The 12256-nt window shown below is 42.8% G+C and overlaps 1 protein-coding gene across 1 annotated transcript in view; it reads right to left on the bottom strand.

The window, feature by feature from the left end:
• Window positions 1-12256, bottom strand: part of ZFYVE9 (zinc finger FYVE-type containing 9) — a 97247-nt gene that overhangs the window by 25447 nt on the left and 59544 nt on the right. Inside the window, exons 6-10 of the mRNA XM_045026627.1 lie at window positions 7200-7376; window positions 6437-6606; window positions 5683-5806; window positions 3444-3566; window positions 2271-2426 (exon numbers count right to left, since the gene is read on the bottom strand). Of these exons, the coding sequence (XP_044882562.1) occupies window positions 2271-2426; window positions 3444-3566; window positions 5683-5806; window positions 6437-6606; window positions 7200-7376 (750 nt within the window). The remainder of the gene's footprint in view (window positions 1-2270; window positions 2427-3443; window positions 3567-5682; window positions 5807-6436; window positions 6607-7199; window positions 7377-12256) is intronic.

Raw genomic sequence — 12256 nt, 5'->3', positions numbered from 1 at the left:
CCATGTGACAATGGTACATTTTGTATCAAGCACCTTCACCGGACAAGCTGACCTTTGCTGTAAAAAGACAGATATTTTGAGACCCTCTTTTTCATTATCTCACTTAACAGTTGGAGTCAATCGATCATTCAAAGAGCACTTTGGATGATTATTCACAATACTTTGTACAGAACATGCAATAGATGATCTGTACATGTATATGAATTTTTAATATAAATCCCTGTGTGCAATACAATTTCTCCTCTAGAGGACTAACCTGGAGTACAAAATAAATTAACATATCTAGATATTTTATAACATCTTTTTTTTCTTTATGACCAATGATTTTTGGATTCTTGTGAGTGGCAATTGTTAAAGTGACAGCCCGTTTGTCCAGTGATATCTAAATTAGGTACAAAAAACTATGTTAATACAACTTTATGGTTGGGATTTCATAACTATCAAAGACAGGAAATTCTGGTATGATTCCTACAGCAACTGCAATTCATCCATGCTTTACATATATACATAACATTACTTTATGACATCAATTTTTATGCTGTAATGTGGCCAACTTACAATTACTGTAGGAAATCATAATTTTGAATTACCTAATTTTAGTGCCTTTGCCATAACCACAATGCTTCATTAACAATTTCTTGCATTTTTTTTCCATGTGTTAAAAAAATCTGAGTGCAAAACTGAAATTATTGTTATATTATTTATTATTTGTTTTACTGTAGTGCCCAAGAGCCCTAGGCTGGAGCTCACTGTGCTAGGCACTGTAAAAACTAGAGCTACCAACTTCAAATTTATGTAACTCTTGCTCAAATTCTGAGGACAGCGCCTGGCATACCAGACCAGGCACTGGATAAATGCATAGAAGAATCCCTCTTTACAGATTACAGAGAGATTTTATGGAGACTACTCCAGCCTTAATGCTGTAGTAGCATATGATGGGCCTTTATTCACCTTACCCGTTCTCATGTGTGCATGCCTGGCTCAGAAGCAGTTCCCCTGCCCTCCTCTACACACTTTCACACTTTGAGCACTTAGTAAGGGCTGAAAATAATTTTACCTTAGAGCAGGGGTCGGCAACCTGTGGCACGCGAGCCGATTTTTACTGGCACCCTGCTGCCAGTTGGGGTCCCAGCTGCCGGCCCCGCTCAGCCCACTGCCTGTCTGGGTGAACGGAATCCCAGACCGGCAGCGGGCTGAGCGGGGCCGGCGGACGGAACCCCAGACCAGCAGCGGGCTGAGCGGCTCAGCGTGCTACCGATCTGGGGTTCCGTCTGCCGCCTGCGCTGCTGGTCTGGGGTCCCGGCCGCCAGCCCCACTCAGCCCACACCTGGCCTGAATGGATGGAACCCCAGGCTGGCAGCAGGCTGAACGGGGCCGACAGCCGGGACCCCGGCTGGCAGGAGCCAGCAGCCAGAATTCCAGACAGTCAGCTGGCTGAGCCGCTCAGCCTGCCGCTGGTCTGGGGTTCCAGCCGCTGGCCCTGCTCAGCCCACTGCCAGCCTGGGTGAATGGAACCCCAGCCGGCAGCAGGCTGAGACCCCGGCTGGCAGGAGCTGTCAGACAGAACCTCAGACCGGCAGCGGGCTGAGCGGGGCCGGCGGACAGGACCCCGGCTGGCAGGGGCCGGGGGACAGAACCCCAGACAGATAGAACCCCAGACCGTCAGAACGCTGAGCTGCTCAGCTGGCTGCCAGTCTGGGGTTCCGTCCGCCGGCCCCTGTCATCCAGCATCCCTGCCGCCAGCCCTGCTCAGCCCGCTGCCAGTCTAGGGTTCCGTTGGGGGGCCCTGTAAATGTAAAATGTATTACTGGCACGCGAAACCTTACATTACTGAAGACTTGGCATGCCACTTCTCAAAGGTTGCCAACCCCTGCCTTAGAGAGTCACTTTTGAGCTGAAAAAAAAAAAAAACAAGAAAAAAATCTATCCAAGTACAATTTTTTGAAAATTACAGACAGCTGGCAAAAGGGGCTTAGAAGGAAAGCACTTCCCCTTCAATATAATTGTTGCTACTGCAATGCTGCCCTCTTCTCCAATTAGAGCTCAGATATTTTGTTTTATTTACTGCACTTCCATTTACCTTAGTGAATATCATACTAATACTGAATACTAATAACTGAAGTGAACTCAGACCACTACCAATTTTGATCACTAAGTTTTCTACTTTTAAATAAAAATAAATTCTCAATTTTATCACAGCAATTCTCTAGTCCATTAATGTTATATATTGAAGTCACCTACTACAGATTTCAAAGAGAAATCATTCCCACCTGCCAAGGCGTCCCGATAAAGTTGCACAAAATGATTAAAGATATCCTTCGGCAAACACTTCTCATCAGGTAAACACTGCAGGAGAATCACTATCTCCGACTGCCCCACTGCATGCATTCCCTTTGTAGTGAAACACCAGCACTTCCTGTTCACATCTGCAGAGAGGAAAACATGACTCAGGCTGGAAAAAGTAGATTTCCACTCAACATCTGTTTGCCATGCCCAAACTTCACTATAGGAAGACAGCACATTTTTAAAAAATCAAATACACTAACATTGCATAACTCTGGCACTTGCTACTAAGATACCTATGGCTCTATGACTCAAATCTTGCCCACAAACATGCCTGAACACAATAGAGCAGATCAATACAACAGGTGTCTACATTCCAAAATAGGGGTGGAATGTGCATGAGGGTAGAGGAATCGGGGATGGCTAATCGGATGGTGCATAGCATGGTCCATTGGGCCACTACACTGCTTTCAGGTTTGGGAAAGGGGGATGTAGGACATGTTCTAAGAAATATGAACATGTTGCTGTTGAGTCAGATGCTGAGAGCAGCAAAACCAGCACACATTTTTAAAAGTGCATTTTTTATCTTTTGTATGAGCATTTAGTGACCCTAAAAATGTGTTGCTACAAAAGTGTCCTGCTTTTTATTTTGAAATAAAAGTGGAGCCCAACTGAGGCACTTAAACTAAAAGTCTCCCCACTCCTACCCCCTCCATTATATAGACAAGACGATCTGAGAGGCCAGGTGTTTTCAGCAAGGGCTGTCTGACCCTGGAACTCACTTCACCCCCTGGTCTGACAGAGCCACAATCTTGCTTGTTTTCAGAGCATCATTGAAAGAGATTTGAGAAGGGTTCAAGTGGATTAACAATGAGGGGAGGATTGGTGAATAATAGTGAGCCCTGTTGGGTTGGATGGGTACGTAGGATGCTCCAGGCGCATGTACAGATAATTTTATACAAAAATACAAACTGGACTAATCCAACCTAGAGCATGGGATAGGTGCATTTTATAATTTAATAGGAATAGAAATATAGTACATTTTACTTCCATGCAGCAATTCACATATTGTGGGTAGTAAATATCAAATGCTGTGTTTTCAACCAGGAATATGTATACAATCTTTTTCCCCCCCTCTTATTAAATAAAAAATAACTTACAATTCACAATTTTAACCATGGACAGCAAATTTGCATTTAAAACAAACACAAGAGGATCAGGGCTGCCATCTTCCAGCTGCTGCATCACAGAGATCTGAGAAGGTCTTTCTTCTACAGCATAGTCTATAAGAAAAAATGTAACATGAAGTCATTTGCTTATTTGGACAGTAATCTACTCAGCAATGTAATCAGCTAAGCAATGACATCACTCTAATGTATACAGTTTGATTCACTTACATTTTACCTGACATTTTAAAATTTATTTTGTTCTGATACTTGTTGGGCAAGGATTTTCAAATTTCAATTATTTGAGTACCTGACTCCAATAGGCGCCTTTGAAAACTCCAGCCTTAATTTTTATCAACTAATTTAATTTTAATAACAATTGGAGATATACCAATCTCCTAGAACTGGAAGGGACCTTGAAAGGTCATCGAGTCCAGCCCCCTGCCTTCAATAGCAGGACCAAGTACTGATTTTTGCCCCAGATCCCTAAATAGCCCCCTCAAGGATTGAACTCACAACCCTGGGTTTAGCAGGCCAATGCTCAAACCACTGAGCTATCCCTCAGTAGCAGTAACAACCCGAAAAATCAAACCTTTGACCTCCTTTTAGAAATAAGTGTTAGTGTAGACTACAATGTGAAATGCTAAAAAAAAACACCAAAAACATTAACACTTAGTATTTATATTGTGGTAGCTCCTAGGAGCTTCAGTCACAGAGTTTACAATCTAAGTGCAACAGCCTACAGTGCAACAGCAAAGGAGGGAGCATCATGTGAAACCACATTTAAAAAAAAAATGGACAGAAGGTTCAAATCCTGTGTCTCAAATTTATTCAGTAAGATACTCAAACTATAGACACTTTCTTTGATTAGATCCATACGAACTGAGTGTTTAAATATAAACACCCAAACTGTTGAAGTAATCTGTGCTCCTGCCTACAAGTCAGCAATGTCGCTTTATAAATAAATAAGGGAAATTTGGAAGGGTGTTTGTTATCCTACCACCAATAAACATCTAGAGAGAAACAGGGGCGGCCCCAGCACGCCAAGCGCATGCTTGGGGCGGCAAGCCGCGGGGGGCGCTCTGCCGGTCGCCGTGAGGGCGGCAGGCAGTTGCCTTCGGCGGCATGCCTGCGGAGGGTCCGCTGGTCCCACAGCTTCGGCGGACCTCCCACAGGCGTGCCACCGAATCCGCGGGACCGGGGACCTCCCGCAGGCAAGCCACCGAAGGCAGCCTGCCTGCCATGCTTGGGGCGGCAAAATGCCTAGAGCCGCCCTTGAGAGAAAGTTCACCTCACTAATGTGAAAAGTATATTTGAAATATCTGTAAATTTGATTTAAATGTCCACTTGGTTAAAATGTTGTAAGTCAAACCAGGCACAATGACATTTGAATTAATTCAAGCATACTCAAAGTATGATTTACTGAAGATATCTATGTAAAATTGTTGGGCTTGTGAGATTTGGCTCATGTGCTGAAAAGTATGCTGCAATTTAATAAAGTAAAGCTAGGTTACTAGTTTCTCTCTGTTACGGAGGTTCAATAATTAGGCAGCTTCACGAATAGCTAATACAGCCTGGGGGCAGACTGGTTTTGAAAATGTAAGTATGCTTACTTATTTTTTAACAATATCCTAGATAAAGTTATTTACTGTCTAATTAGAAATATGCTGAATTAACCACAAATTTGAAAGGGGAACTACAAAAAAAAAAAAGTGAAAGGTGAGGTAAGGCCACTAATACATGCTAACGCTCTCGTAAGAACTGCCTGGTTCACTTACGATACTCACAAGTATAAGAAGTCTCATCACAACCAATGGTATTTATGATGTCATTAAATTATATATTTTGGGATACCTTCAACCAAGCAGAAGTTCCAAGAAAATTTCACAGAGTAGAAACATGAATATTTATATGACTAATTAAAATGTATCTCTGTGCTGAATGTCTCCCACAATCTGATTAATGGGGAAATTAGCACATACTTCTGGGCTCAATTTTTTTTTATTTGTATTTTACTTTTAATAGTAATTTCATTGTCAGAACGATGTTTTCTACAGGTGCCTGTGAGCACTATCTAGTGCCACATAAGTTAACTACACCATTAGTATTCATCGTTAATATCTTTAGGCTATATCCAGGATCCAGCTTTCTATCTATATGTGGCAGCCTGAATTGTTAAACTACCACCAGTAAATGCCACAAATAGCTGTCCATTTACCCCTACTGCTCTCACCTCCTTTTACTCCAGTAGAGATCAGAATTGGAGGAAGACCATCTTCAGGGATCAGGTTCATCGCACTGCCAACTGGACTGCCAACCTGAGTTATACTTCCCGAGAATCCAGAAGTGTTATCGGTCTACAAAAAGGAAACAATAAAAAAGGACAGCATTTAAAAAAAAAAGCAAGAGCTGGGTTGACTTCATCCTTAGATCACTAGATGTAGGTGAAAGAGATATATCCACTCTATAGAATTATCAGTTAACTCTTGGTACATGACATTGACACAGACTAAGACAGACTCAGCACCTCCTCTCTCTATAAACACATATACAAACAAAACAGAAACAAAGCAGCTATGGTTACATCAAGCTTCTTCCCACGAGTTTGAAAATATTTACCGGAGCTCCGTTCTGGACAGCTCCAGCTAAACTTAAGCCCTGCCCTTTATGAATACAGACAGGCTGTATACCCAAAGCTTGGAAAACTCCTTGCACAGTAGTGGCCTGATACTGGATTAGAGCTCTAAAATGCTACTGCATAATGGCATATGCAATTCAACGGCTCATTCCAAAATATATAGCCAGCTTCAGCACTCTGCAAACCTCAAAATCAGCATGGACATAAGCCACACATATCACTAAAAGAGAATCTTAAATCAACAGACTGCACGTATCAGTCTCACTTAAATTGCCATAGAACTGAATGTACCATACAGGACAATGTGACGATGCTGTTCTGAACAACAAACAGCACAATCTTTCCTCACCTCTGCTGATAAACTGCTGTTGGTCACAGGCTTGGTTGGATCATGTGACACTGCTAGGGTTCCTGTAGGAGTTGTCCCAGCCACTGTCAATTTTGCTGCATCAGCAACTTCTCCATTAGGCAATATCCCATCAGCAAACCAAACACGTCTTTGTTCTCTGGGTTGAGCCACTAGTGAGAAAAATAGAGTTCAGAATCTCACAGTAACATGAAATGGAAGCTTCACTCAAGAAAATTGAAGTGGTTTAGTTCTAATGTAAAAAGTAGCAATGATAGCAGGGATGTGACGAATCCGTATTAACAGTATTAGGCAAATATTGAATACAAATTCAAACGGTGGCAGAAGGGCACCAGGTCAGTGGGTTGATAGTATTATAATACACAGTAGAGATGGGAAGAACAAGTGGTAAGATGGTATCTGTGCAAGATTCCCTAGACTAAGAAAATAAGACATAGCTACTTAATCAATACAAAAAACAACAACACTTTATTGCATATATAAGGCTCTCTGATATAATTCCTACACACTAAGTACTTTAGAGAAATATCAGCCAGCATGATTAGGATCAATCATCTCCATGTGTTTGGAAATTACCGTACATTTGTACATACATTTCCTGTCTGCATTTCTCTTTCCCTTTGACCCAACCCACAACATGACAAGTATCCTTAGCTGCAAGGTTTGAAAGGGGTGTGTTACCAGAGATTCACATTAAAATTTAACCAAAGCTTGTTTAGAAAAAAGAATGAAAGTTTTTTCTTACTTTCTGCTCCAGGGTGCTTTAAAACTCCCACAGGTACCATCACAGTGGGAGGTGGAGAGCTCAGGGCTCCTGAGGCCTGAGCTTGCTGCAAGGGAGGGATAGTAGAACAGTATTCAGCAGGATTGTTAGGGTTAGGACTCTGGCTTGAGGCACTCATCATGTTCTCCCAGGCTTGAGCTAAAGCAAACAGAAAACAAGAAATGTGAATGTACATCTAAGTACACAACACTCCACGACGATGGTTAAATTCACAGCTCCAATAGCTCTGGGCTTTTCCACCTACAGTGGGCAATCTTTTCTTAATTTGATTAAAAACAGAGAGGACTTACACAGTGAAATTGAGACTAAAGAACAAAATACACGTTAAGACTATTGGTGTTTTGTGATAAGAACCTCAGCTCACATGGAAGTGTATTCCAAATTGTTAGCTATATATTTTGGTGTTAGTGGCACTTAGTTCCTTGTCCGTCATTTTGTCATCTCCTTAGAGGATCTGAAAAATCTATTTTTATTTATACATTACCATAGGATTACATAGTGTTCTACAGACAGACAAAAGCCTCACTCTTTACCCCAAAGATTTTACAATCTAGGTTACACAATACCAGGGCATCAGATTTACTTTTGCAAATGGGTACAGTACACTGTATTTTTTTATATCCAGAATAAACCAGTCTACCTTGACACCTTTTTTTCAAACTATGAAGAAGTTTGTGTGCTGTGAATTTTTGAAGACATGGCCTGAACTTTAACTCAACCCAAAAAAACCCTCATGATTTTTAGTTTAAATACAACACACCCCACTTTTAAGTCAACAATGTCAGTCAGAGAACAAGCTCTTCTCTTTTAGTCAGAGAACACTGCAGAACTGGATCTCAACTGAGCTATTTATTTGGTTGTCTATATAGGCAAAAGCACATAAAAAGGTATGCAGCTGTACAAGATAATCATGCGATTCACACCTGCAGCAGAGCACACCGCCCCTTCAAATAAATGAATATGTTACAAATAAATATATTCAAACAATAACACATATGCATCAAGGTACCCAAATAATCCGGCGGCACCTTAAAGATGACTCCTCGTTGTTTTTGTGGATACAGACTAACACGGCTACCCCTCTGATACAAGGTACCCGAGGTCTCTCCAGAGCAGCCACAGGTACCTAAACCAATCACATACTGTATTCAAAAAAACATTTGTGAAGCTTTTAGACTCCTTTGGGATGCCAGGTGCTAGATAAACTAAGCTACATATTAACATCTTTAACCACAGAAAAGCAAATAGGACATCAAAGAAAAATAGCTCTTTATTACATCAACTTATAAACACAAAGCAGAGCCAGTGAAAGGATTTTGAGCCCTTTAAGATATTTCAATTTGACGAGAGAGGTGGGGCAGATTCAACGATTTTTAAAAAGCAATTCAGTGTCAATACAGAGTCCGGACATATAGGAGGGAGACTTAAAACAAAGGAAACAGACATCCTTAGGATTGCCTTCTTGGGATACCTAGAGCAGTTTTGTTTCAGTCTTCTCTCCTTCACTTCATGACAGCCTGTGTCAGTTCAGAAATAACTATCAACTAGAAACACCTTCTCAGGCAAAGATGGCATCAGGCACTGTAATTAAGCACATACTCTGTCTATGGATGAGCACTATCAAACAAAAAATAGCAAAATGAAAATCCAATTCAGCAACCAAGTGAAATAACTACATCTAAAGTATAATCCATACAAGTGCAAAGAATGACTAACCCAAAATGCACTGAATGACAAAAGTCTGGAACTGCCCTGAATGACAAAAGTCTGGAACTTACTGGATCAGGTAAGATTAGATCTGGTCAAATGAACTGACAGGCAACTGACTAGCGAAAGGAAAACCTCATTACAAAGCACTGCAGATGGACAGAAACACAGATGACAAGTTGGCCCAGAAGCAGATACATGCAAGTATGCAGGCAATGCCTTCCCTATAATAAAACAAGCAGTAGTGTCACTATTGTCTACCACTAATGTGTATCAGTGCTGGCAACAGGACAGAAAAGCTTTTAAAAGGAAATCATTGTAATGTGATCAATTTTGTTATACCTCTTTACAAGAACATTTGGTTTAAACTAAAATATTTTCAGGTTCCTCTCTTCTCCAAAACAAAAACAAATCCTACTCATAATCAAATGGTGCCAGCGGTCTCTGGCCAAACACATGCATACTTCATTGTTCTTGTTCGGTACATTCTGAAATGTATTAATTTCTCTATCTAAAAGGTAACATTTATCAGCACCTTTGTCATAAGAACAGCCCTACTGGGTTAGACCAATGCTCCACCTAGCCCAGTATCCTGTCTTTTGACAGTGGCCAGTTCCAAATGCATCAGAGGGAATTAACAGAACCGGGCAATTATCAACTGATCCATCCCCTGTCCCAGCTTCTGGCAGTCAGAGGCTTTGGGACACCCAAAGCAGGGGGCTGAATCCCTGACCATCTTGGCTAAAAGCCATTGCTGGACCTATCTTCCAGGAAATTATCTACAATAATTCTTTTTTTAACCCAATTATACTTTTGGGCTTCACAACATCTCCTGGCACCAAGTTCCACAGGTTGACTGCACCGTGTGAAGTACTTCCTTATGTTGGTTTTAAACCTGCTGCCTAACGATTTCATTGGGTGTCCTGTGGGGCAGGATGGGAGAAGACAACCTGGGCCCTGTGACTGGCCCCCTACTTGGCCAGCGAAGCTCAAGTGGCCTATATGGCCCTGAGTGAGAAACAGGCCAGGAGCTACGACGCAGTAAGGGCAGCTGTCCTAGATCGTGTGGGGCTGTCCGCCAAGGTTCCGGGCGGCGAGGTGGACACGGGGTTTGCAGCCCTGGGCATTCACCCAGTAGTTAATGGACTGGGCCACCCAATGGCTGAGACCAGACGCCCAGACAGAGGGGGAGTTCATGGATGCGCTCATCCTAGAACAGTTCTTACATGGCCTCCCCAAGAACATATGGGTATGGCTGAAAAGACCCCAATCCAGTATGGTAGAGGCAGCAGTAAAACTGACGGAGGAGTATGCAGAGGCAGACTTCCCCAGGAAAGAGGACACCTATATAAGGAAGAAGAAACGGGGAGAAAATCCAGGCAACCCCCAGGAAGGGTCCGGAGAAAAAACGAGAGAACAACCAGGGAGCTCCCTTTGGGACCAGGCAACCGAACATAAAAAGGGGGACTGCCTGGACATGGAATGTGCCTTTGCAGAGATTTGTGGGTGGACCAACTTTGGAGGGTAGGGGAAGGGGCGGAAACTGTCCACCCCATGGCCCTCAGTGGAGCCGAAGGGCCCAACAGAATTCTCTGTAAAGGGACCCCCGGAAGATGAGACCCAGGCCCCGCTTGATGGGTTTTTGGGAACCTGAAGTCTTGGGTGTCCAGGGGAAAGCTGGGATCAACCCCGAACCCCTGTCAGAGGCAAAGGGAGAAAAGGAAGGGGGGCACTCCTGGGGGTGTAACTGGTGAGAGGACCTGTGGGTGGTGACAGAGCTATGGGAGCGTCCACCCCTCAAGCAATGTGGCTTCCGCGGGTGGAGGATGGCTGAACTCCACAAGAAAGACCCGGCAGGTCACCAGAAAGACGAGGGAGGACTCCCCCATATGGCCCCGCCCAGTAGGGGGCAAAGAGGACTTGGATAGGCGAACCTGGCAGTTGGAGAAGAGGGGGGACGTGTGTGACAGGGTGCTGGGCAAGAATGGCTGACTCGGCCCTCTGTCACACCAGCTCCCAATAAGGGAAGTAAATTGGAGCTGGCTAGAGAAAACTTGCACCTAATTGGTGAATGGGAGACAGCTGCCTATCCAATTAGCCTGGGGCTGTATAAAAGGCTGGGAGGAAGGAAGCCGGGGGTGGGGGGGGAGCGAGAGCTCTTCCCTCCTGTGTGCAGACACTAGAACCCAAGCTGTGTATGGTGAAAAGGTGGTGGAAGCACAACCTTTCATAAACGGCACCAGTGGTTACTGAAACCCAGGGTCTCAGAGTGACTTTGTCAGTACAGCAGAGGCAAGAGCTACAAGTGGTAACAGCTAATTTAGAACCTGTCATTTTGTATGGATAGTTCGGATTATGTTTTCCAATGTGCATTACTTTGCACTTATCAACACTGAATTTCATCTGTCATTTTGTTGCCCTGTCACACAGTTTTATGAGATCCCTTTTTAACTCTTCACAGTTAGCTTTGGACTTAACAATCCTGAGTAATTTTGTATTGTCTGCCAACTTTGCAACCTCACTGTTACCCCCTTTTCCAGCTCATTTATGAATATATTAAGCAGCACTGGTCCCAGTACAGATCCTTGGGGGACCCAGTTATTTACCTTTCTCCACTGTGAAAAATAACGCTTTATTCCTATCCTTTGTTTCCTATCTTTTAACCAGTTACTGATCCATGAGAGGATCTTCCCTCTTATCCCATGACTGCTTACATTACTTAAGAGCTTTTGGTGTGGCACCTTGTCAAAGGCTTTCTGAAAATCCATGTACACTATATCAACTGGATCCCCTTCGTCCACATAATTGTTGACCCCCTCAAAGAATTCTAATACATTTGTAAGGCACGATTTCCCTTTACAAAAGCAACATTGACTCATCTCCAATATATCATGTTCATCTACGTGTCTGATAATTCATCGAAAACCAATGTCATATTTGTGCCTACCTTAATTCCTAGTTACTGTAAACTACAATTTCTTATCATGCTGTTTATAGCCTTCAGTGGAAGATGTTGATATTTAGCACTTTATATTTTTTTCAAATTCCTTCACAAACATGAATTAAGCTTTAACACTCCTCTGAGATAGATAAAAATTATTCCCATTTAACAGCTATGGAAGCTGTCCAAAAATTTTGAATGCCACACTTGAGCATTCACAACTCCATCAGAAGTCAATGGGTCTTCCAGGTGTATTCAGGTCCTCTGAAAAATCAAGCTCTAGGTGAAGTGTCAATGGGGAACACAAAAATCAAGGCATCCCATCATTAGTGGACACTTCTGGACACTGGCCTAAGTAATTTCAGAGACT

This window comes from Mauremys mutica, chromosome 8 (assembly GCF_020497125.1).
Source record: "Mauremys mutica isolate MM-2020 ecotype Southern chromosome 8, ASM2049712v1, whole genome shotgun sequence".
Taxonomy (NCBI): domain Eukaryota; kingdom Metazoa; phylum Chordata; order Testudines; family Geoemydidae; genus Mauremys; species Mauremys mutica.
This window is presented reverse-complemented; position numbering and strand designations above follow the sequence as displayed.